A 27,090-nucleotide genomic window follows, 5' to 3' on the forward strand; every position below is an offset into this window, starting at 1 on the left:
CCACCACGCCCAACTCCTATTTTTTATTCTTTCTTTTCTTTTCTTTTCTTTTTTTTTTTTTTTGTGGTACTGGGGGTGGAACCCAGGGGCATTTCTACCTCCGGGCTATACTCCCAGACCTATTTTATATTTTATTTGGAAACAGGGTCTCACTAAGTTGCTGAGAGCCTCACTAAGTAGTTGAGGCTGGCTTCAAGCCTGTGTGATCCTTCTGTCTCAGCATCCCAAGCACTGGGATTACAAGCATGCACCACCACGCCCGGCTCTTTATTCTTTATTTTGAAACAGGGTCTCACTGAGTTGCAAAGAGCATCACTAAGTAGCTGAGGCTGTCCGCGAACCGTGATTCTCCTGCCTCAGTCTCCCAAATACTGGGATTACAAATGTGCGACACCACACCCAGCTTAAGGACACCTTTTTTCAAAATTTTTGGTACTGGGGGTGGAACCCAGGGGCTTTCTACCTCCAGGCTATATGCCCAGACTTTTATATTTTATTTGGAAACAGGGTCTCACTAAGTTGCTGAGAGCCTAAGTAGCTGAGGCTGGCTTCAAACCTGTGCGACCTTCCTGTCTCAGCCTCCCAAGTGCGGGGATTACAAGCGTGTGCCACCATGCCAGCAAGGACAACTTTTTAATTCCCTAATTTTGTAAATAACACACACACACATACACACACACACACACACACACACACACACACACACACACACACTCCGACCCCCTGTCTTCCATTAAGGACAACTTTTTAATTCTATATTTTGTAAATACCACCAGTACAGACTTTTCCCTTCACAGGTATATGAAGTGAGGTGAGAACAGCCCAGCCGAGCAGAGGAAGCTCAGTCAGTGTTGCCCTCCGAGTCGCTCCTGCTTCCTGTCCCAGTCCCTTGCTATCTGCACTCATACCTGAGCAAAGTAGACACGTGCCCTCACCTGCACGGTGAAGATCATGAATGCTGAAGGACACGACTTACTGAGTAAGCATCAGTCTTTGAGTATGATCTTGAGATAGTAAAAAATCTGAAAGTAGTGAAGCCTCTTCTATTTTTTGTGATACTGGGGATTGGACCCGGGGGGTGCTCTACCCCTGAGCTACATCCCCAGCCCTATATATATTTTTTTAGTACAATTGGAGATGAACCCAGGAGCATTCTACCTCTGAAATACACCTCAGCCCTATTTTATTTTTTATTCTGAGGCAAGATGTCACTAAGTTGCTGAGGGCCTCACTAAGTTTCTGAGTCTGGCCTTAAACCTGCGATCCTCCTGTTTCAGCTTCTTAAGTACTGGAATTGCTGCCATGCACCACCACACTTGGCTTCTATTTTATTTATATATTTGTTTGTTTATTTTTTTGCGGGTCTGGGGATGGAACCCAGGGGCATTTGACCTCCAAGCTATACCTCCTGCCCAATTTTTTTATTCTTTATTTTGAAACAAGGTCTCAACAAGTTACAGAGGGCCTCACTAAGTAGCTGAGGCTGTCCGCGAACCACGATCCTCCGGTCTCAGCCTCCCAAATATTGGGATTATAAGCATGTGCCACCACGCCCGGCTCACTATTTTATTTTTAATTTTAAAACAGGGTCTCACTAAGTTACTAAGGCTAGCCTCAAACCTGGGATCCTCCTGTCCCAGCCACTCAAGTACTAGGATTACAAATGTATACCACTATAGCCAGCTTATATAACTACCTTATTCTCACATGTTTATGTTTTCTTTATGCTTTTCTCACCCTTCCTTTCAGTTACAATGATCTTCTAAAGCTTTGGTATCCCCACCTCCAAATATATATACAAGAACAAGGCAATCTACCTTATTATTTGCTGTGTTTTTTTTCTTCTCTCCCTAAACTCACTTTGCTGGTATACTACTTTAGTTATGATTAAATTAAAGCTTGAATAATGAGCATTCCTTTGTTTCAGCTTTGATTACTACTTTCTTATGGCCCAGTGTACTCAGGGCTAAGTCCATTTGTGCTACATCACAATTACCTTCATTTCCCCTACTTTGAGCAACAGCGCAGTTGGATGACCAATACTTACCATCAAACTGATAGTGCATGGTCTGATGGATGCGCTCTGTGACACTGGCCAGCCAGTCCTGGAAGGATAAGGACACTTGTGCCTCATCTAAAAGCTGGCCACAGGCTAGAAAAAGAAAACTCAAATTAAAACAGAACTCTTCACAAATTTTTCATTTCCCTCAGAATAAAAAAAAATTAATTGAAGTTTAAAAAGTTATTAAGTTTTTACAACGAAAAGAGAACATAAATGTCAGGCGTGTTGGTATATGCCTCTAATCCCAATACTTGGGAGGCTGAGACAGGAAGATCACAGACCTTATTACTTGAAGACAGCCTCAGCAAAGTAGTGAGACTATCAGTAACCTAGTTTCAAAACAAAAAACAAAAAAAGAAGGGGGGATTGGGGTATAGCCCAGAGATAGAATGCCCTTGGGTTCAACACACACACACACACACACACACACACACACACACACACACACATACACACACACACGGGGTGGGGGGGGACAGAGAGATCAATGAAGGTAAATTACAAAGAAAGATAAATCAAGAGAAGTAGATTCTGGGACTCCCCCCCTTCTTATCTGGCATATAATAATTGTAAAGCCAAATATGGTGGTACAAACTTGTAATCCCAGTACTTGGGAGGTTGAGACAGGAGAATCCCAGGTTTGAGGACAGCCTCAGCAAGTAGTGAGACTCTCACTTATCTAGTAAGACCGTTTAAAAAAAAAAAAAAATATATATATATATATGTAGGGCTGGAGGTGTAGCTCTAAGGTAGAACACCACTGGGCTCAATCCCTAGTACCATAGAAAAAGTACATATGTATGGGTTACACTGTAATAAATACTTTGATTCATACTTAAAAATGATCCATTTAGAAAAATAAACAAGCCAGGTGTGGTGGCACATACTTGTAATCCCAGCACTTGGGAGGGGCTGAGATAGTAGGATCGCAGGTCGCAGTCAGCCTCAGCTACTTAGTGAAGCCCTGTACAACTTAGTGAGACCCTGTTTTAAAATAAAGAATAAAAAATAGGAGCTGGGTGTGGTGGTGCATGCTTGTAATCTCAGAATTTGGGAAGCTGAGACAGGAGAATCGTGGTTCGCGGACAGCCTCAGCTATTACTTACTGAGGCTCTCTGCAACTCAGTGAGACCGTTTCAAAAAATAAAGAATGAAAAATAGGGCTGGGGTTGTAGCTCAGAGATAGAATGCCCTTGGGTTCCACCCCCAGTACCGCAAAAAACAAAAACAAAAACAAAAACAACAAAAAAAAGGCCTGGGGGTGGTGTATCTTGAAGGAAGAATGCCTCTGGGCTCAATCTCCAGTACCACACTAAAAAAAAAAAAAAAAAAAGAAAAAGAAAAGAAAAACAAAGGAAAAAAGAAAAAGACGAGTAAGGTTAACATTAGTGTTATGATTTGGATTTGGAACACCTCCTAAAAGCTCATGCGCTGGACACTGGAGACTCGGTCCCTGATGAGTCAGTGTCCAGAGGTGGGGCTTTCAGGAAGTGACTGGATCAGGAGGACCGTGTCCTCCTCAGGAGATTAGACATTGATAGACTGATGATGAATGGACTCCTGGGAGGAGGTGGCAACACAGGCCAGGGGCGGGGTGAGGGAAGCAGGTGACTGAGGCATGCTTTGGGGCTATGTCTGGCCCTGGCCACCCTTCACCATGAGCTGAGCAGCTCTCCTCCTCCACGCCCTTCCACCATGATGTTCTGCCTCGCTTCAGGCCCAGAGCAGGACACTTGGCTGACCACAGACTACCACCTGTGAAACCATGGGCCAAAATAATCTTTCCTCCTCTATGGTGTTCATGTCAGGTATTTTGGTCACAGTAACAAAAAGCTAACACAATTATTAACCACAGCCCACTGGTGTGGTGGTGCACGCCTACAGCCCAGTGCTTGGGAGGCTGAGACAGGAGGATCACAGATTCAAAGCCAGCCTCAGCAACTTAGTGAGGAAAAAAAAAGGGCTGGGGGGATGTAGCTCATAAGCAGAACCCTGATTTCAATTCCCAGTACCCAAAGGAAAAACAATTTATAGTATAATATTACAATTAGGAAAATGACATGGATGTAATAGAGTGAGCTTTTTCATATTTCACCAGTTTTACATGCACTTGTTTTATTTTATTTTATTGGTGCATTATAGTCTCACATCATAATGTGGATCATGTTGACAGTGGCAGATATTCACACAGTCCTTGGTGCCTGTCCCTTCCCTGTTTCCCTCACTCCCAATACTGAGTGTCCAGGTTAACAATGTTATATTCACTTTTGTACACATATTCAGATGTAGCTTTCCACTGATTAACCTCAGCCTTCCTCCCCCACCACTCCTTTCTGGCTTTGCTGAGGTTCCCCCTCATTATCTGGAGTCCCTCTGGTATCCTTACTACTCCCTAGCTTGAGCATATTAGAGAAAACATGTGTCCCTTCACTTTCTGTCCTTGGCTAATCTCACTCAACATATTGTTCTCCGGGTCTTTCCATCTTCTTGTGAACAACATAATTTTGTTCTTTATTGCTGAGTAGAATTCCATTGCATGTATGTCCCAATATTTTGCAATCCATTCATCTCTACACTAGCAAAACAAATAACCCAACTAAGAAATGGGCAACTGAATTGAACAGACACTTCACAAAAGAAGAGATACAAATGGCCAATAGATATATGAAAAAATGTTCAACATCATTAGCCATCAGGGAAATGCAAATAAAAACTACACTGAGATTCCATCTAACCCCAATCAGAGTGGCAAGAATAAAGAAGTCAAATAACAAATGCTGGTGAGGATGTGGGGAAATAGGAACTCTTTTACACTGTTGGTGGGAGTGCAAACTAGTCCAGCTGCTATGGAGATCAGTGTGGAGATTCCTTAGAAAACTAGGAATGGATCCACCATATGATCCGGCTATACCACTCCTGGGTATCTTTACAAAGGGGTTAAAATCAGAGAACTACAGTAACTTATGCACAGCCATGTTCATAGCAGCACAGTTTGCAATAGCCAAATATGAAACCATCAACAGATGAATGGACTGCACTCATGTTTTATCACATGTCATTTGTGTAACCACACCACAGTCAAGACACAAAATAGTTTTTATCACAAGATTCCCTTCTAAAGCCAGGTATGGTGGTACATGCTTATAAACCCAGTACTTGGGAGGCTAATAAAGAAGTATCACAGGTTTGCGACTGGCCTTGGCTACTTAGTAAGGCCCTCCACAACATAGTGAGACCCTCTTTCAAAATAAAGAATAAAGAAGGGCTGAGAGTGTAGCTCGGAGGTAAGAATGCCCTTGGGTTCAATCCCCAGTTCCACACACACACAAAAAAGGTTCCTTTCTATTAATTACCTTTGGCAACAATTAATCTATTATCCATTTCTATGATTTATTTATTTATTTACTTGTTCAGGTAGTAAGGATTGAACCCAGAGGCATTCTACCTCCAAGTTACATCCCAGTCAATATTATTTTTTATTTGGAAACAGGGTCTCACTAGGTTTCTAAGAGCCTTGCTAACTTTGAATCTGCAATCCTCCTGTCTCAGCCTTTCAAGTACCAGGACTACAAGCATGCACCACCACGCCTGACTCATTTTCATTTCTTTGTGAAACTGGAGCTTGAATCCAGGGGCATTCTACCTCCAAGCTACACCTCCACCCCTATTTTATTTTTATTTGGAAACAGGGTCTTACTAGGTTGATGAGAGTCTTACTACTTGCTGAGACTGTTCTCAAACCTGTGATCCTCCTGTCTCAGCCTCCCAAAAAATAGGATTATAGGCATGTGTCATCACGCCCGGCTTTAATTTTATTTTTTCATGTGGTACAGGGGATGGAACCCAGGGAAGGGCCTTCTACCACTGGTCTATGCCCCATTTCTATTTTATTTTTTATTTGGAAACAAGAGTCTCACCAAGTTGCTAAGAGACTCACTAAATTGCTGAAGCTGGCTTTTAACCTGTAATTCTCCAGTCTTAGTCTCCCAAATATTGGGATTGCAGGAATGCACCATGCCTAGGGGCATAATTTATTTATCTATTTATATTTATTTATTTACTTATTTTTTGGTGGTACTGGGGGTGGAACCCAGGGCTACACTCCCAGACCTATTTTATACTTTATTTGGAAACAGGGTCTCACTAAGTTGCTGAAAGCCTCACTAAGTAGCTGAGGCTGGCTTTGAACCTGTGCGATCCTCCTGTCTCAGCCTCCCAAGTGCTGGGATTACAAGTGTCCGCCATCAGGCCTGGTGGGGCATAATTTATTTTTAAGCATAATTTGAAACTGGTGGGACGGGAGAGACCCCAGCTCAGATAAATTCATGTGCTGTTAGTGGTTACATTAGTCGTCGTCGTCTTCCTCCTCTTCTTCTTTTGTGTGTGTGATACTCCAGATTGAACCCAGGGGAATTCTACCTCTGAGCTAAACCCTGGCCCTATTTTATTTTTGTTTTGAAACAGGGTTTCACTAGGTTGCTAACAGTATTGTTATGAGCCGAGGCTCTCCTCGAACCTGGGATCCTACTGTGTCAGCCTTCCAAGTACTGGGATTACAGGTGTGTGCCACCATGCTCAGCATCTCTTTTCATGATATTGCTTCTGACTGCTTTAGGATGACTTACCACCACTCTAGCCTATCCTAGCATAACTAGGAAACTTACCCTGCCTTTTTAATGAAGAAGCAACCACAGGTTTTTTCAGGCCGCTCTTCCTTAGATTACTGCTCACTGTATCTTGAGGCATTAGTGAACTGTTCATCTGTGCACCTAAATCACAAATCATTACAGTGTTTAATAACAGAATATGTCTGCAAAAGAAAAGTATATTTGATATTAGTTTCTAAGGAGTCTAAAACAGTCTTTGCTAATTTATAGGTTAGCCTTATGATTTTTAGAAGAAATTAGAATTTTTTTTTTTTTTTTTTCCATACTGATGATTGAACCCAGGGGCATTCTACCTCCAAGCTACACACTTAGCCCTATTTTTTTTTTTTCCTTTTTTTTTTTTTTTTGTGGTACTGGGGGTGTAACCCAGGAGCTTTCTACCTCCAGGCTATATTCCCAGACCTATTTTATACTTTATTTGGAAACAGGGTCTCACTAAGTTGCTGAGAGCCTCACTCAGTAGCTGAGGCTGGCTTTGAACCTGTGCGATCCTTCTGTCTCAGACTCCCAAGCTCTGGGATTACAAGCCTGCGCCACCATGCCTGGCTTCTATTTTTTATTCTTTATTTTCAAACAGGGTCTCACTAAGTTGCAAAGGAACTCACTAAGTAGCTGAGGCTGGCCATGAACCTGTGATCCTCCTGTCTCAGCCTTCCAAGTACTGGGATTACAAGGGGGTGTGACCACACCCAGTTTACAATTAACTTTTATTTATTTTTTTGTGGTACTGGGGGTGGAACCCAAGGGCTTTTCTACCTCTGGACTATACTCCCAGATTCTATTTTATATTTTATGTGGAAACAGGGTCTCACTAAGTTGTTGAAAGCCTCACTAAGTAGCTGAGGCTGGCTTCAAACCTGTGCGATCCTCCTGTCTCAGCCTCCCAAATGCTGGGATTACAAGCATGTGTCACCATGCCCAGTTTAGCATTAACTTTTATACACAAAATTTTAACTTTGTATGCTCTTTATAGGAAATTCGGGGTGGGGGAGAAAAGGTAAAAGTAGTAAAATAATTTACCCATTGTGCCCACCTCTCAGATAATCATGATTAATTTTCTGGTGAGCTATCTTCCATTTGTATTTGTGTGGTAGTGGGGCTTAAATCCAGGAGCATTCTATCTCTGAGATACATCCTGAACCCTTCTTATTTGTTGTTTTGAAATAGGGTCTTGCTAGGTTGCTGAGGCTGTCCTTGAACCTGTGACCCTCCTGTCACAGCCTTCCAAGAACTGGAATTACAGATATGTGCCACCATGGTCAGCCTCCATTTTCTTCTATATAGCTACTTTGTTTTGCTGATTTTGTACTTTTATTTTATTTTATTTTATTGCGGGTCTTGGGATGGAACCCAGGGGCATTTGACCTCCGAGATATACTCCCTGCCCTATTTTTTATACTTTATTTTGAAACTGGGTCTCACTGAGTTGCAGAGGGCCTTACTAAGTAGCTGAGGCTGTCCACGAACTGTGATTCTCCGGTCTCAGCCTCCCGAATGCTGGGATTACAAGCATACACCACCACGCCCAGCTTGATTTTGTACTTTTAAGTAACTATGATTATAGCAGGGTTGCCTAATTAGCAAAAAAAATCTTAAAATTTTTATGTATATAATAAATAATTTTCAGTATAAGCATGTTATAAATACTTCATGGGAGATACTTATACTAAAAATGATTTGTGTGGGGGATACTCAGGGCATTCTATCTCAGAGCTATACCTCCGGCCCTATTTTATTGTTTTATTTTACTTTTTTATATTTTTTATTTTTTTATTTTTTGAGGTAATGGGGATAGAACCCAGGGGCATTCTACCCCTGAGATACACCCCAAGCCCTATTTTTTTTAATTCTTTTTTTTGAAACAGGGTCTCACTGAGTTGCAAAGGGCCTCACTAAATAGCTGAGGCTGTCCGCGAACCCGGATCTTCCTGTCTCAGCCTCCCAAAATTTTGGGATTACAAGTGTGCACTACCACAACTGGCTTTATTTTTTATTTTGAAACAGTGTCTTGCTAGGTTGCTGAGAGTCTAAGTTTCTGAGGCTGTCCTTAAACCTGAGATCCTCCTGGCTTTGCCTTCCACGTACTGGGATTATAGGTGTGTGTCACTATGTCTGACTCATATACACACATATATTAAATAAAGTACTTTAGCTTTTTTTTAGGTTTGGTGGTACATGCCTATAATCCCAATACTTTTGAGGCTGATATAGAAGGAATGCAGGCTCAAGAACCAACTCAGCAAGGAGTGAGACTCTCATCAAGCTAGCAAAACCTTGTTTCCAAATAAGAAATAAAACTGCCAGCCAGGCATGGTGGCGCACGTTTGTAATCCCAGCATTTGGGAGGCCAAGACCGGAGGATCGTGGTTCACGGCCAGCCTCAGCTACTTTGGTGAGGCCCTCTGCAACTCAGTGAGACCCTGTTTCAAAATAAAGAATAAAAAAGTAGGGCAAAGGATGTAGCTTGAAGGTCAAATGCCCTTGGATTCCATCCCCAGACCTGCAATAAATAAAATAAAAAGCCAGAAACTGCTGGGCATGGTGGCACACACTTGTAATCCCCGCACTTGGGAGGCTGAGACAGGAGGATCGCACAGGTTCAAAGCCAGCCTCAGCTACTTAGTGAGGCTCTCAGCAACTTAGTGAGACCTGTTTCCAAAATAAAATATAAAATAAGTCTGGGAGTATAGCCTAGAGGTAGAAGGCCCCTAGATTTCATCCCCAGCACCAAAAAAAAAAAAAAAAAAAAAAAAAAAAAAAAAAAAGCCGGGCATGGTGGCGCTTGCTTGTAATCCCAGCATTTGGGAGACTGAAACCAGAGGATCGTGCTTCGTGGACCGTCTCAGCTACTTAGTGAGGCCCTCTGCAACTCAGTGAGACCCGGTTTTAAAAATAAAGAATAAAAAATAGGGCAGGGGGTGTAGCTTGGAGGTCGAATGCCCCTGGGTTCCATCCCCAGACCAGCCAAAAAAAAGCAAGCAAGCAAGCAGATAAAACTGGGTTGGGGGTGTAACTCAAAGATAGGATGCCTCTGTAACACACACACACACACACACACACACACACACACACACATACACACACACACACACACACACACACACACGACAGAACATCAATGACATCAACAAAAAAAACCCCTTAATATCCATGTGAGATTCACAAGATCAATGTGAAAATGCAAAAGTACCCTGCAGGGTAAGTGTGAAGAAATCAAATAAAAAAGATTAAATAAAAACAAAAAACAAAACAAAACAATAGGATGAGTTGTATGTGTGTGTACAGATGGTCCACAATTTATAATGGTTTCCCTTAGGGGTGTGTGTGTGTGTGTGTGTGTGTGGTACTGGGGCTTTTTTTTTTTTTTTTTTTGGTGGTACTGGGGTTCCTAGAAACCCTTCTACCTCCGGGCCACACTCCCAGACCTATTTTTTTTTTAAATTTTTGGAAATAGGGTCTCCTAAGCCAGCGCGGCTGGCTTCGAACCAGCGCGATCCTCCTGTCTCCGCCTCCCAAGCGCGAGGATTACAAGCGTGCGCCACCGCGCCCGGCTCTGGGGCTTGAACCCAGGGGAGTTCTGCTTCTGAGCTACACTTTCAGTTCTATTTTATTTTTTATTTTGAAACACTGTCTCCTACATTGTGGAGGGTCTTGCCTCAGCCTCCAAGTACTAGGATTACAGACATGGATCACCAGGCCTGCCTGGGTCACTTAGGATTTTTTTTTTTTAATTTCACAACGGTATTAAAGCCATTCAAATGTTGTAGAAACTGTACTTCCAATTCTGGATACTGGTCTTTTCCTGGGCATGTGGTACAGTATTTTCTTCTGATGCTCAGCAGTTGCCCTGAGTCCCAGATGCCAACCAGCCACAAGATCATGAGGGAAATAATAGATACTCTGCAGCATACTATGTTGCTAAACTCTGATTTTTCATAGATTAGATGTACTAGACTTTTTGTTTTATTTACTTACTTATTTATTTACTTATTTATTTTGTGGGCCTGGAGATGGAACCCAGGGGCATTCAACCTCTGAGCTACACCCCACGCCCTAAGTTTTATTCTTTATTTTGAAACAGAGTGTCACTAAGTTGTGTGGGGCCTCACTAAGTAGCTGAGGCTGTCCATTAACCATGATCCTCCAGTCTCAGCCTCCCAAATGCTGGGATTACAGGTGTGCACCACCACTCCCAGCTGATTAGATGTAACAGATTTTTTTTTTTTTTTTTTGGGCGGGTCTGGGATGGAACCCAGGGGCATTCGACCTCCGAGATAACACTCCCTGCCCTATTTTTTATTCTTTATTTTGAAACCGGTCTCACTGAGTTGCAGAGGGCCTCACTAAGTGGCTGAGGCTGTCTGCGAACCGCGATCCTCGGGTCTCAGCCTCCTGAATGCTGGGATTATAAGTGTGCACCACCACGCCCAGCTCTGTAATAGATATTTTTAATTTACAGTGGGTTTATCAGAATATAATCCTCATTAGTTGAGGAACATCTGTATGTACATCTACACATGTTGAAAATGCAAACAAACTATGTTTTTAAATTAGTAAGTTTTTTGTTGTTCTTTTGGTACTGGGTATTGAGCTCAGGGGCATTCTATCTCCAAGCTACACTGCCACCCTTATTTATTTTTATTTAGAAATAGTCTTGCTAAATTGCTGATAACCTTGCTAAGTTGCTGAGGCTGTTCTGGAACCTGTGATCCTCCTGTCTCAGCCTCCCAGCTACACTCAGCCCTATTTTATTTCAGTTTGGAAACAGGGTCTGGCTAGGCTGCTCAAAGTCTCTCTACAGTGCTGAGCCTAGTCTCATTCTGTGATCATCCTGTCTCAGCCTCCCAAATACTGAAATTAGAGATATGCAACACCATGTCTGGCTTTTAATTAATTAATTAATTAATTAATTAATTTTTATTTTCTTTTTTTTGTGTGTGTGGTACTAGGGATTGAAACCAGGTGCATTCTACATTTGAGCTACACCACCCAGCCCTAGTTATTTTTATTTTGAAACAGGGTTCTATTAGGTTGATGAGAACCTCACTACTTCCCGAGGCTGTCCTTGAACCTGTGATTCTTTTATCTCAACCTCCCAAATACTGGGGTTACAAACATGTGCCACCAAGCCTAGCATTACTTATTTATTTATTTTTTGTGTTATTGGAGATTTGAACCAGGGGCATTCTACCTCTGAGCTACACCTAACTCTGTTTTTCATTTTTATTTTGAAACAGGGTCTTGCTAGGTTGCTGAGAGTCTTATTACTTGCTGAGCCAGTCCTTGAACCTGAAATCTTCCTGTCTCAGAAGACCTCACTAAGTAGCTGAGGCTGTCTGCAAACCTGCAATCTTCCTGTCTCCGCCTCCCAAGTACTGGGATTACAAGTGTGTACCACTACATCTGGCTCAAGTCTCTGTTTCTTTTTTATTTTTATTTTTATTTTTTATTTTTTTGGTGGTATTGGAGGTGGAACCCAGAGGCTTTCTACCTCTGGGCTATACTCCCAGACCCATTTTATACTTTATTTGGAAACAGGGTCTCATTAAGTTGCTGAGAGCCTCACTAAGTAGCTGAGGCTGGCTTTGAACCTGCGCGATCCTCCTGTCTCAGCCTCCCAAGTGCGGGGATTACAAGTGTGCGCCACCACGCCCGGCTCAAGTCTCTGTTTCAAAATAAAAAATAAAGCCAAGTTTGGTACTTGAATAAAGCACTTTTTGAAAAAAAAAATTTCAATTCTGTTCTAACACAGGTTAAGGTATACGATTAGTCTGAATGTTTATGGTATCATCAAACATATTTGGCCAATAGAACCAGCTTTCAGCTTGATAAAGATTTAGCAATGAAGGTAAAACTTTGGTGTATGTGTGGTACTGGAGGTGGAACCCAGGGTCCTTCTACCTCTGGGATATATGGCTATACCTAAATTCCTATTTTATTTTAATTAATAATTAATTTGTGGCACTGGGTATTAAACCCAGAGGCATTCTACCTCTGAGCTAAACCTCTAACCCAATTTTATTTCTTATTTGGAAACAGGGTCTCACTAAGCTGCAGAGGGCTTCACTAAGTTATTGAAGCTGGCTTTGAATCTGCAATCCTACTGTCTCATTTTCCCGAGTACTGGGATTACAAGTGTGTACCATCATGTCTGGCTCCTATTTAATTTTTTAATTAGAAACAGGGACTCATTAAGTTGCTGAGAGCCTCACTAAATTGCTGAGGCTGTCATCAAACCTGTAATCCTCTTGTCTCAGCCTTCCAAATACTAGGACTACAGGTGTGTGCCACCATGCCCAGCTGGTAAGACTTTTCTCAAGAAAAAAAGAAAAGAAACATAAAGAGGGCTGGGGATTTGGATGTACTAGAAAGACTGAGACAGAAGGATCACAGGTTCAAGACCAGCCTTGGCAACTTAGCAAGACCTGCTTCAAATAAAAAATAAAAGTCGGTGAGGTGGCACATTCTTGTAATCCCAGTACTTTGGAAAGCTGAGACAGGAAGATCAAAGGGTCACAACTAGCCTCAGCAAGTTAGCGAGACCCTCTGTAACTTAGAGAGACTGTTAAAAAAAAAGTCCCAGCACTAAGCACACACACATACCCACACATACAATCTATATGACAATTTCAGAGATGATACCACCAAACATACAAACAAAATAGACCTCACCAGACACTTCATCCCTTTTCCTCTTCTTGGGCTTAGAGGCAGTAGACTCACAAGCTGATACAGTTGGTTCTGAATGGCAACCCATTTGGGGCACAGTAATCTCTTTAAGACCTAAAAAAGTAAAAGATTCTTGAATTATTAATACTATCCATGAGCCAGGCGTGGTGGCCCATGCTTGTAATCCCAGCATTTGGGAGGCTGAGACAGGAGGATCGTGGTTTGAGGACAGCCTCAGCTACTACTTAGTGAGGCCCTTTGCAATTCAGTGAGACTCTATCTCAAAATAAAGAATAAACTGGATGTGGTGGTGCACACTTGTAATCCCAGCATTTGAGAGGCTGAGACCTGAGGATTGTGGTTCGCAGACAACCTCAGTTACTTAGTGAGGCCCTTTACAACTCTGTGAGACCCTGCTTCAAAGTAAAGACTAAAAAATAGGTCTGAGGTGTAGCTTGGAGGTAGAATGCCCCTGGGATCCATCTCCAGTACCCCCCCCCCACACACACACATAAATAAATAAGAAAGAAAGGAAGAGAGAAAGAAAGAAAGAAAGAAAGAAAGAAAGAGAGAAAGAATAAAAAATAGGGCTGGGGGTGTAGCTTGGAGGTAGAATGCCCCTGGGTCCCATCTCCAGTACCCCCCAAAATATATTATCCATGAATAAGTATTGGACCCTATCTAGACAAAAGTTAATTTTTAAATATCCAATTCCATCCAGGTGTGGTGGCATATGTTTGTAATTCCAGTATGTGGAAAGGGGCGACAGAACGATTCCTGATTTAAGGCCAGTCTCAGTAATTTAGTGAGACCTTGTTTCAAAACAAAAAATAAAAAGGGCTGGGGGCTAGACTGGAGGTAGAATGTCCTTGGATTAAATCCCTAGTACTACCACCAAAAAACACCAAAAATAATTAGCTCCTTGAAAGAATTTCCCCAAATCTGCTTTTGTTCATAGATCATTAACTTGATAGAAAGCTTTATCAAGGAACATAAAACTAGAAAGTTGGGGGCTGGGCATGGTGGTGCATGCTCATAATCCCAGTATTTTGGAGGCTGAGATGAAGATTGCATGTTCACCAACAGCCTCAGCTACTTAGTGAGGCTCTCAGCAACTTAGTGAGACCCTGTTTCCAAATAAAATATAAAAAAAAGTCTGGGAGTATACTCCAGTACAGAAAAAAAAAAAAAAAAAAAAAAGCAACTGTAAGCTGTTGTCAGCTAAAGATTATTAAGAAATGAAAATTAACCCGGGCACGGTGATGCACACTTGTAGTCCCAGCATTTGGGAGGCTGAGACAGGAGGATCGTGGTTCAAAGCCAGCCTCAACTACTTAGTGAGGCCCTTTGTAACTCAGCGAGACTCTGTTTCAAAATAAAGAATTAAAAAAAAAAAAAAGCACTGAGGGTGTCACTCAGAGGTAGAATGCCCCTGGGTTCAATCCCCAGTAACACACACACACACACACACACACACACACACACACACACACACGAAAATTGTCTAGCTGAGCATGGTGGCACAGGCCTATAATCCTGGCTTACTAGAGAGGATGAGACGGGAGAATCATAAATTTGAGGCCAGCCTGGGCAATTTAGTGAGATCCTGTCTCAAAATAAGAAATAAAAAGAGCTAGTTAATAGCTCAGTGGTAGAGCACCCTTGGCTTCTATCCATGGACCAGTAACACACACACAAAGTATTTACAAGATAAAACATATGTAAATAAAGCTGGGTGAGGTGGCACACACTTGTTATCTCAGTATTTGGGAGGCTGAGACAAAAGGATCACAGGTAAAATAGGGCTGGGGGTGTAGTCCAGAAGACCCCCAGGTTCCATTCCCAGTACCACAAAAAAAAAAAGCGTGCACAACCATGCCCGGGTTTCACTAAGTTTTTGAGATCTCGTTGAGTTGCTGAGGCTGGCCTCAAACCTGTGATCTTACTGTGTCAGTCTCTCGAATACTGAAATTACAGGCACCACCATGCCCGGCTTGACCATGTCTCTTGATCATTAGTTTTAATCATCCAACCAAACAATCTTTAAGCAAGTGTGGAACTGTGTCAATCATACCACCTACCGCTGGAATCAAAATTTAGGAAGTCTGAGAATTCCTGAGCCAATGTCTCGTCACTGGCAAAGGCACAGATGCAAGCAAAGAAATGAATGCATCTCTGGGCTGCCTCGTCCTTCGAGGCGCTTGATTTGTGTGATTTCAGAGTCTGGCAGGAACAGAAGAAGCGGCGCTCAGGCAAGCTTTTGGCACTGATTTTCTGCACAAAAGATGTGTGCAAATACCCCAAACTGTGCTTCTGGCTTGCCTTGCATTTCACCACCAAGATATTTTTCGTGATCCTCTGTACCAGGGGACCTGTGGGTTCCGTGGCCAACTGCCAGATGGTCTGTTTGGTTTCTGGGGAGGCCTGCATGGCATTTAGGACGGAACTCTTCAGAGTCAGCGGGGTGGCCTCCGCCTGGCAGTTCACCGCCAGCTTGATGTGCTGGCACTGGTTTTCCACAACGCCCTGGGTGGCAGCTTTCAAGCATGAGGGGACATAACACCGTCCAGAGCTCAGCTGAGTGATGATGGTCCCATCCACTGTCTGGATTGTGGTCTCTGAAACACCTAGCTCCACAAAGCATCGGTAATCAGGGCCCCGGTCTCTCTGACGCACTGAGTAGACCTGCAGGTCGGAGCCTGTGATGATTTTGACCGCTTCGACGCTAGGCTGCTTTCGGGCACCGTAGCGGAATATGGTTCCACAGGTCTTGTTTTTACAGCTTAGCCCCCGGGTTCCATTGTATGTGCCACACCGGGGACACTTTCTGATTCCCCTCAATGTTGCCTTCCCCAAGTCAGATAGGAAAGCTGGGACTTTAGTTCTCAGAGAGTTTGGTTCCATTTTTCACAGGTCCTAGAAAGATAAGCCCATCAGCATGAGTATACATTAACTCATAAGCCAAGTTAAACTCTTATGAGAATTAGCGCAAAAAGTAAAATGTTAAGAAGTTAGCCAACAGTTTGAAATCATACCACAAAGTAACACAAAGATTGAACCCGGGGGACATTCTACCTCTGAGCTATGCTCCAGCCCTAATTTTTTTTTTTTTTTTGGTACTGGGGATTAAACCCAGGGGCATTTGACCTCTGAGCTACACCCCCAGCCCTATTTTTTATTCTTTATTTTGAAACAGGGTCTCACTGAGTTGCAAAGGGCCTCACTAAGTAGCTGAGGCTGTCCTTGAACAGTGATCCTCCTGTCTCAGCCTCTTGAATGCTGGGATTACAAGTGTGTGCTACCATGCCAGGCTATTTTTTATTTTTGAAACATGGACTCACTGTGATCCTCTTGTCTCAGCCTCCCAAGTCCTGGGATTACAGATATGCACCAGCATGCTTAGCTCCTTTTTGTGTGTGCGTGTGTGGTACTGAAGAAGTGTGTGTGGGGAGGGGGGTACTGAAGATTGAACCCAGGGATATTCTTCCTCTGAGCTACACCTCCAGCCCTATGTTATTTTTTATTTAGAAACAGGGTCTCACTAAGTTGCTGAGGGCCTTGCTAAATTGCTGAAACTCACCTCAACCTACGATCCTGTCTCAGGCTCACAAGTACTGGGATTACAGGCATGTGCCGCCATACCAGCCTTCTTTTTTTTTTTTTTTTTAATTTTGAAACAGAGTCTCTATAAGTTGCTGAAGGTTTTGCTAAATTCCTGAGAGTCTTACTAAGTTTCTGAGACTAGCCTTGAACTTGCAATCCTGTCTCTTTTCTCTTCTTTTTTGGTACTATAGACTAAACTTGAGGGCATTCTACCTCTGAACCACACCCTAGCTCTTTTTATTTTTTATTTGGAAGCAGGGTCTTATTAAGTTACTGACGGTATCACTAAATTGTTAAAGATGGGCTCAAACCTACAATCCTCCTTTCTCAGCTTCCCAAGTACTAGGATTACAGATATGCACCACTATGCCCAGCACCCCTTTTCCTTTTTTTTCTGGTATAGGGATGGAACCCAGGGGAATTCTACCCCAAGCCACACCCCTGTCCTATTTGCTATTTATTTATTTTTTTTTAGGTGGTACTGGGGGTGGAACCCAGGGGCTTTCTACCTCCAGGCTATACTCCCAGACCTATTTTATATTTTATTTGGAAACAGGGTCTCACTAAGTTATTGTGAGCCTCACTAAGTAGTTGAGGCTGGCTTTGAACCTGTGTGATCCTCCTGTCTCAGCCTCCCAAGGGCTGGGATTACAAGCATGTGCCACCACGCCTGGCTCTATTCTTTATTTTGAAACAGGGTCTCACTAAGTTGCGGAGGGCCTCACTAAGTAGCTGAGGCTGTCCATGAACTGTGATCCTTCTGTCTCAGCCTCCCAAAAGCTGGGATTACAAGTGTGTGTCACCACGCCCAGCCCTTTTTTCCTTTTAAACAGGGTCTTGTTAAGTTGGTGAGGCAGGCTTCAAACATGCATTCCTCCCATCTCAGCTTCTCAAGTACTGGGTTATAGGTGTGCACCACCATGCCTGGCTTCCTCATACCTTTTTTTTTTTTTAATTGTACTGAGGATTGAACCCGGGGCATTACCTCTGAACTACACCCTCAGCACTAATTTATTTATTTATGTTGCAGTACTGGGGATTTTAACCAAGGGACTCTTAACTCCGAGCTACACCCCCAGCCCTATTATTATTATTATTCTTTATCTTGAAACAAGGTCTCACTGAGTTGCAGAGGGCCTAAGTAGCTGAAGCTGGCCATGAACCATGATCCTCCTGTCTTAGCCACCCAAATGCTAGGATTACAAGCATGCGTCACCATGCTTGGCTTATTCTTTATTTTGAAACAGGGTCTCACTAAATTGTGGAGGGCCTCACAAGTAGCTGGGGCTGGCTGTGAACCTGAGATTCTCCTGTCTCAGCCTCCCAAGTACCTGGAATTACAAGCGTGCCCCACCACACTCAACCCTCATCCCTTTTTATTATTATTACTATTATTGTTGTTATTTTGGCACTGAGAATTGAGCCTAGGGGCTTTCTACCTCCAAGCTACACCTCTAGATCTTTATATTTTTTAAATGGGGTCTTGCTGAGTTGCTGAAGGTCTCGCTAAATTGTTGAGGCTGGCCTTGAACCTGCAATCCTCCTATTTCAGCATCTCAAGTATTGGGATTATAAGCAAAAGCCATCATACCCAGTTTCCCTCATATTTGAATATTTATTTATTTATTTATTTATTTATTTTTGGTGGTACTGGGGATGGAACCCAGGGGCCTTCTACCTCCGGGCTACACTCCCAGACCTATTTTATATTTCATTTGGAAACAGGGTCTCTTAAACCAGCTGAGGCTGGCTTCGAACCTGCACAATCCTCCTGTCTCAGCCTCCCAAGCACACTGATTAGGGATTACAAGTGTGCACCACCACGCCCGGCTTCTATTTTTTATTTTAAATCTGAGGCAGGCTCTCAGGCTGGACTTGAATTTGTGATCCTCCTGCCTCAGCCTCCTGTGTTGCTGAGATCACCAGTGTAGGCCAACACACCTAGCTAGTTAAGCAAACATTTACATGCACAAACGTTTAAATTCAGCAAGGACTAGAGAACAGGAAAGAGGGTTCTTTCCCTTCTAACACTACCCACTAAATCTAACCCATTCCTACCTGAACCAGCTGCCAGGGCATCTGGAAAACAGTGCAACGTGAATTCAGAAGACTTAAAGTGTGCTTCATTAGTTTATGATGATCAAAGATAGCAGGTAAAGGCATGATCATTTGAAGAGCAAAGGATACTGCTTAACCCAAAGTCTTCTGCACTTTGAACTCTATGATGAAACAATGCAGATATTCTGCTTCCTCCTTCTTGACCAGCCAATGGTGACGTCCTGCCCAGCATTCCACAGTCAGATTCCCACTCTAAGTGGAGATTTTGGCAGTCTAAAAGCAAAATAAGAAAATAAGTATTAAAGTTATACAAAGATAAGAAGATTCCTCTTTGAAATCAGATAGAATGGGGCTAAGAGTCTAGATCAGTCGTAGAGCATGAGTCACATGCAAAAATATCTTAAGAGCCAGGTATGGCGGCGCACGCTTATAATCCCAGCATTTGGGAGGCAGAAATAGGAGGATCCAAGTTAAAGGACAGCCTCAGCTACTTAGAGAGGCCCTTCACAACTCAATGAAACCCTGTTTCAAAAATAAAAAGACAGCCAGGCGTAGTGGCGCACACTTGTAATCTCAGTATTTGGGAGGCTGAGACAGGAGGATCTGGGTTAAAGGACAGCCTTAGCTACTTAGTGAGGCCCTTTGCAACTCAGTGAGACCCTGCTTCAAAATAAAGATAAAACATAGGGCTGAGGGTGTAGCTTGGAGGTAGAATGCCCCTGGGTTCCATCCCCGGTACCGTAAAAAAAAAAAAAAAAAAAAAAAAACCATAAGAATCTAAGCCTTTCATAATTATTTGTACACTTGTAATCCCAGCACGTGGGAGGCTGAGACAGGAGGATCACTCAGGTTCAAAGCCAGCCTCGCTGCTTAGTGAGGCTCTTAGCAGCTTAGTGAGACTCTGTTTCCAAATAAAACATAAAATAGGTCTGGGGGAGGTATAGCCCGGAGGTAGAAAGCCCCTGGGTTCCATCCCTGTAACACACACACACACACACACACACACACACACACACACACACACACACACAGGCTAAATGTTTTATACCTCCAACTTCAAGAAGGTAAAACAATACTCTTATTAAACACAGAGCTGAACATCAATGAACATCAATGGTATATAAACATCATCTTAGGTGTGAGGGCAATCTGGCTGTGACATCTGTCACCCCATCGATCGCCAGGGTTGATTCGGCTGATCTGGCTGGCTGGGTGGGTGTCCCCTTCCTCCCTCACTGCTCCATGTGTGTCCCTCCCGAAGCTGTGGCTCGGTCGAAGAGGACGACCTTCTCCGAACAGAGAAGGACTGGTCTTTGGTCAAGGGTATATGAGTAGCTGCGCTCCCTTGCTAGAACCTCCAAACAAGCTCTCAAGGTCCATTTGTAGGAGAACGTAGGATAGTCAAGCTTTCAAGACTCCAGACACATCCAAATGAGGCGCTGCACGTGGCAGTCTGCTTTTCTTTTTAAAAATTAAAAAATAAATAAACATCATCTTTCCAAATAGTAATTACATTTTTATTTATTTTTAATTAAAAAATTTTTTTGCGGATCTGGGGATGGAACACAGGAGCATTCGACATTCCAAGCGGCATCTCCAGCCCTATTTTTTATTCTTTATTTTTATTTATTTATTTTTTTTTGGTGGTACTGGGGTTCCTGGAAGCCCTTCTACCTCCGGGCTACACTCCCAGACCTCTTTTTATACTTTTTATTTGGAAACAGGGTCTCTTAAGCCAGCACGGCTGGCTTCGAACCTGCGCAATCCTCCTGTCTCTGCCTCCCAAGCGCGGGGATTACAAGCGTGCGCCACCACGCCCGGCTTATTCTTTATTTTGAAACAGGTTCTCACTAAGTTACGGAGGGCCTCACTAAGTAGCTGAGGCTGTCGGCTAACTGCGATCCTCCGGTCTCAGCCTCCCGAATGCTGGGATTACAAGCCTGTGCCACCATGCCCAGCTGAATTATATTTTTAAATGAGCTTAAAGCCGGGCATGATGGTGCACCCTTGTAATCCAGGCATTCAGGAGGCTGAGACAGGAGGATCGCGATTTGCAAAGAGCCTCAACTACTTAAGCCCTTTGCAACTCAGTGAGACCCTATTTCAAAATAAAGAATAAAAAATAGAGCTGAGGGTACAGCTCGGAGGTAGAATGCCTCTGGGTTCCATCCCTAGTAGCACACACACACAAAAAAAACCTCAAAATAAAACAAAAACAAAAAAAGAGCCGGGCGCGGTGGCGCACGCTTGTAACGCCCAGGCTTGGGTGGCGGAGACAGGAGGATCACACAGGTTCGAAGCCAGCCGTGCTGGCTTAAGAGACCCTGTTTCCAAATAAAAAGTATAAAAATAGGTCTGGGAGTGTATCACGGAAGTAAAAGGATTTCCAGGAACCCCAGTACCATCAAAAAAAAAAAAAAAAAAGAGCTTTATGTTTTTCAAAGTGCTTTTCATTCATTATTTTTTGTAATTTCACAGTATGAGGACCTCAGTTAAGCCAAAAAACTGTTCTGCAGATGAAAATAAGGAAATTAAGTAATTGCCTGAGGGCAGTCAGGAAAACCAGCAATGCAGTTTCCTCTGAACCACAAAATCTAAGAATGTGGAATTTCTACCTTCCACTTTTTCCTCAATATTTTATTATGAAAATTTCCAAACATAGATGTGTGTGTGTGTGTGTGTGTGTGTGTGTGTGTGTGTGTGTGTGAGTGATAGTACTGGGAATTGACCCAAGAGGCATTCAACGTCCAATCTACACCCCCAGCCTTTTTTTGTGTGTGTGTGTGGGTCTAGGGATGGAATCCAGAGGCATTTGACCCCCAAGTTACACCCCCTGCCCAATTATTTGATTCCTTATTTTGAAACAGGGTTTCACTGAGTTGCGGAGGGCCTCAATAAGTAGCTGAGGCTGTCCACTAACCGGGATCTTCTAGTCTCAGCCTCCCGAATGCTGGGATTGATTACAAGCGTGCGCCACCATGCCCGGCTTTGTTTTGTTTTGTTTTGAAAGAGTCTTGCTAGGTTGCTGAGGCCAACCTCAAACCTGTGATCCTCCTGTCTCATCCTCTCAAGTATTGGGATTATAGGTGTGTACCACCATGCCTGATGCCAGCTCTACTTTGAAATGGGATCTTACTAAGTTGCTGAGGGCCTCACTTAAGTTGCTAAAGCTGGTCTTGAATCTGTCATCCCCATCTCAGCCTCTCAAATACAGGGATTACAGGCATGCACCGCCACACGTGGCTTCAAGAAATAGAATTGTACAGAAAATTCCTCATGTATTCACACAATAGATTTTATAATGTAAATTTGTTTGACCACATGTTTCTTCATCCCTTTCTCCATTCATCAATCCCACTTATGTTTTGTTTTTTTTTTTTTTTTTTTTGGTACTGGGGATTAAACCCAGGAACATTCTACTTCCGAGTTTCATGTACCCCAGCCCTATTTTTTATCCTTTTATTTTTATTTTATTTTTATTTTTTGCAATTCTGGGATTGGAACCTGGGGCACTTGACCTCTGAGCGACATCTCCATCCCTATTTTTTATTCTTTATTTTGAAACAGGGTCTCACTGAGTTGCAAAAGGCCTTATTAAGTGGCTGAAGCTATCCACGAAACGCGATTCTCCCGTCTCAGCCTCTCAAATGCTGGGATTAGAAGCGTGCACCACCATGCCTGGCTTCTTTTATTTTTATTTTATTTTATTTATTTGTTTGTTTGTTTGTTTTGCGGGTCTAGGGATGGAACCTAGGAGCATTCGACCTCTGAGTGACACCCCCTGCCCTATTTTTTATTCTTTACTTTGAAACAGGGTCTTACTAAGTTGTAGAAGGCCTCACTAAGTAGCTGAGGCTGGCTGTCAACCTGCAATCCTCCTGTCTCAGCCTCCTAAGTAATGGAATTACAAACATGCTCCACAAAGCCCAGTTCTCTACCTTGTTTTACCCCCAAGGTAAACCTCAGCTCTATGTTTTATTCTTTATTTTGAAACAGGGTCTTACTAAGTTGCAGAGGGCCTCACTAAGTAAATGAGGCTGTCTGTGGATCTTAGATTCTCCTATCTCAGCCTTCCAAGTAATGGAATTAAAAGTGTGCTGTCACCGCCGGGCGTGGAGGCGCATGCTTGTAATCCCCAGGCTTGGGAGGCAGAGACACAAAGATCACGCAGGTCTGAAGCCAGCTTTGCTGACTTCAGAGAGACTGTTTCCAAATAAAAAAATACATAAAATAGGTCTGGGAGTGTAGCCCAGAGAAGGGTTCCATCCCCAGTACCACCAAAAACAAAACACAACAACAACAACAACAACAACAACAACAACAAAAACAAAAAGTGTGGGGAAAAAAAGACGTGCATCATCATGCCCAGCTCTGGCTATTTTTATTTTTTAATTAACTAATTTATTTATTTATTTATTTATTTATTGAGGGTCTGGTGATGGAACCCAGGAGCATTAGACCTCTGAGCTACATACCCTGCCCTATTTTTTTTTATTCTTTTATTTTGAAACAGGGTCTCACTGAGTTGCAAAGAGCCTCACTAAGTAGCTGAGGGTGTCTGTGAACCGCGATCCTCTAGGCTCAGCCTCCCAGATGCTGGGATTACAAGAGTGCACCACTATGCCTGGCTTGCCATTTATTTATTTATTTATTTATTTATTTATTTATTTATTTATTTTGGTGGTACAGGGGGGTGGAACTTAGGGGCTTTTCTACCTCCGGGATATACTCCCAGACCTATTTTATTTTTTATTTTTATTTATTTATTTATTTATTTATTTTTGCTGGTCTGGGGATGGAACCCAGCGGCATTTGACCTCCAAGCTACACCCCTGCCCAAATTTTTATTCTTTATTTTGAAACAAGGTCTCACTAAATTGCATAGGGCCTCACTAAGTAGTAGCTGAGGCTGTCCGCGAACCGCAATCCTCCTGTCTCAGCCTCCCGAATGCTGGGATCACAAGCGTGTGCCACTACACCCAGCTCCCAGACCTATTTTATACTTTATTTGGAAACAGTCTCATTAAGTTGCTGAGAGCCTCACTAAGTAGCTGAGGCTGGCTTTGAACCCATGCAATCCTCCTGTCTCAGCCTCCCAATCGCTGGGATTACAAGTGTGTGTCACCACACCCAGCTCTTTATTTTTTACTTTGACAGTCTAAGTTGCTGAGGGCCTCAATAAGTTGCGGAGGCTGGTCTTGAACCTGCACTTCTTTTTTTTTTTTTTTTTTGTGGTACTAGGGATGGAACTCGGGCTTTCTACCTCTGAGCTACACTCCCAAACCTATTTTATACTTTATTTGGAAAAAGGGTCTCACTAAGTTGCTGAAAGCCTCACTAAGTATCTGAGGCTGGCTTTGAACCTATGAGATCCTTCTGTCTCAGCCTCTCGAGTACAAGGATTACAAGCGTGTGCCACCACACACGGCTTGCACTTTTCTTTTCTTTCTTTCTTTTTTTTTTTTTTTTGTAGTACTGGGGATGGAACCCAGGGGCATTCTACCTCTGGGCAACACCCCAACCCCTGTCTGTCTTTCTTCCTTTCCTTTTTTTTTTTTTTTTTCCTTGTGGTACTGGTGATGGAACCCAGGGGCATTCTACCTCTGAGCGACACCTCCGTTTTTTATTCTTTATTTTGAAATAGGGTCTCATTGAGTTGCAAAGGGCCTCACTAAGTGGCTGAGGCTGGCTTCGAACCTGCACAATCCTCCTGTTTCAGCCTCCCGAATTCTGGGATTACAAGCATGCGCCACCACACCGGCCTTATTCTTTATTTTGAAACATGTCTCATTAAGTTGCAGAAGGCCTCACTAACTAGATGAGGCTGTTCGCGAACCACTATCCTCTTGTCTCAGCCTCCCAAATGCTGGGATTACAAGTGTGCGTCACCACGCCTGGCTTTATTCTTTAAGTCTGAAACAGGGTCTAAATTGTGGAGGACCTTACTAAGTAGCTAAGGGTGGCCACAAACCTGCAATCCTCCTGTCTCAGTCTGGAATTACAAGCCTGAGCCACCATGCTCAGCTATATCTCCTCTATACACTTAACAACTAACAACCTTTTTTTTTATGGTACTGGGAATGGAATGGTAGAATGAACTTCTACCTCCAGGCTACATTCCCATATCTAATTTTACTTTTTATTTGAAAACGGTCTTGAAAAGTTGCTGAGAGCCTAGGTTGCTAAGGCTAGCTCTGAACAGTGACTTTCCTGTCTCAACCTCCCAAGTACTGGGATTATAAGCATGCATCACCATGTTCAGTTTACACATAATATTTTAAGAAACTGCCAAATTGTTTTTCTTAGCTTATTTTAAATTTTGTTTTTTTTTTTTTGTCTTTTAGGAACTGGGAATCTAACCCAGAGTGCCACACCTGCAAAGCAGGGGCTTTGCAACTGAGCTACATCCTGGTCCCCCAAATTGTTTTTCAAAGTGACTATATCTTTTAATATTTCTACCATCAAGATACAAGGGAGCCGGGCGTGGTGGCGCACGCTTGTAATCCCAGCATTCGGGAGGCTGAGACTGGAGGATCATGGTTCGCAGATAGCCTCAGCTACTTAGGCCCTCTGCAACTCAGCGAGACCCAGTTTCAAAATAAAGAATAAAAAATAGGGCAGGGGGTGTAGCTCAGAGGTTGAATGCCCCTGGGTTCCATCCCCAGACCCATACACACACACAAAAAAAAAAAAAAAAGAAAAGAAAAAGAAAAAAGATACAAGGGTTCCTACCTCTCTACTCCCTGACTAATGCTTGTTATGGTTTTCTTCATTATAACCATTTGATTATTAGGCTTGGTGGACAAGCTTGGAATTCCAGCATTTGGGAGACTGAGACGGGGGATCGTGGTTCGTGGACAGACTCAGCTACTTACTGAGGCCCTCCGCAACTTAGGCCCTGCCCTGTTTCAAAATAAAGAATAAAAATTAGGGCAGGAGGTATAGCTTGGAGGTCAAATGCCCCTGGGTTCCATTCCCAGACCCTCAAAAAATAATAAATAAATAAAAATAAATAAATAATTAAAAAATAGGGTTGGAGGTGTAGCTCAGAGGTAGAATGCCCCTGGGTTCCATTCCCAGTACTGCAAAATAAAATAAAATAAAATAAAATAAAATAAAATAAAATAAAATAAAATATCTACTGCCTCAGAAGTGATTTGGGACTTGGGAAATAGAAAGTAGGAAGGAGACTTACAGTTTTTTTTTTTTTTTTTTTTTGGTGGTACTGGGGATGGAACCCAGAGGCTTTCTACCTTCGGGCTATACCCCCAGACCTATTTTATATTTTATTTGTAAACAGGGTCTCACTAAGTTGCTGAGGCTGGCTTGGAACCTGTGTGATCCTTTTGTCTCAGCCTCCCAAGCATGGGTATTACAAGTGTGTGCCACCATGCCTGGCTTGAGACTTACTTTTCATTATTTTGTATTACTTGTAGGGTGTTTATTTATTTATTTATTGGTAATCCAATTGAACAGAGGGGCATTCTTCCTCTGAGCTACATCTCCAGCCCTACTTTTTATTCTTTATTTAGAAACAGGGTCTCACTGAGTTGCAAAGGTTCTTACTAAGTAGCTAAAGCTGTTTTCCAACAGTGACCCTCCTCTCTCAGCCTCTCAAGTACTGGGATTACAAGTATGCACCACCAACACCCTGCTTGCTTGCTTGCATATATATATATATATATATATATATATATATATATATATATATTTATTATTTTTGAAGGTCTAGGGATAGAACCCAGGAGCATTCAACCTCCCAGCTACCCCCCCCGCCCTAATTTTTAATCTTTATTTTGAAACAGTGTCTAAGTTGCATAGGACCTAAGTAGCTGAGGCTGTCTGCGAACCACAATCCTCCAGTCTCAGCTTCCCGAATGCTGGGATTACATGCATGTGCCACCACGCCCAGTTATCTTATTTATTTAAGTTAATTTATTTTTTGGTGCTGGGGATTGAACCCAGGGGCATTCTACCTTCAAGCTACACTCCCAGCCCTATTTTTTATTCTTTATTTTGAAACAGGGTCTC

The 27,090-nt window shown here is 42.8% G+C and overlaps 1 protein-coding gene across 1 annotated transcript in view; it reads right to left on the reverse strand.

Moving 5' to 3' along the window:
• The window catches only part of LOC308274335 (uncharacterized protein C2orf42), a gene marked incomplete at both ends in the record, with an annotated part of 38,458 nt that extends 22,156 nt beyond the window's left edge, over positions 1 to 16,302 (reverse strand). Inside the window, 4 exons of the mRNA XM_080711942.1 lie at positions 2,048 to 2,152; positions 6,727 to 6,831; positions 13,402 to 13,512; positions 15,480 to 16,302. Of these exons, the coding sequence (XP_080568068.1) occupies positions 2,048 to 2,152; positions 6,727 to 6,831; positions 13,402 to 13,512; positions 15,480 to 16,302 (1,144 nt within the window). The remainder of the gene's footprint in view (positions 1 to 2,047; positions 2,153 to 6,726; positions 6,832 to 13,401; positions 13,513 to 15,479) is intronic.
• Positions 16,303 to 27,090: the final 10,788 nt, after the last annotated feature.

The sequence above is a fragment of the Muscardinus avellanarius genome (assembly GCF_963383645.1).
Source record: "Muscardinus avellanarius genome assembly, chromosome: 15".
Classification (NCBI taxonomy): domain Eukaryota; kingdom Metazoa; phylum Chordata; class Mammalia; order Rodentia; family Gliridae; genus Muscardinus; species Muscardinus avellanarius.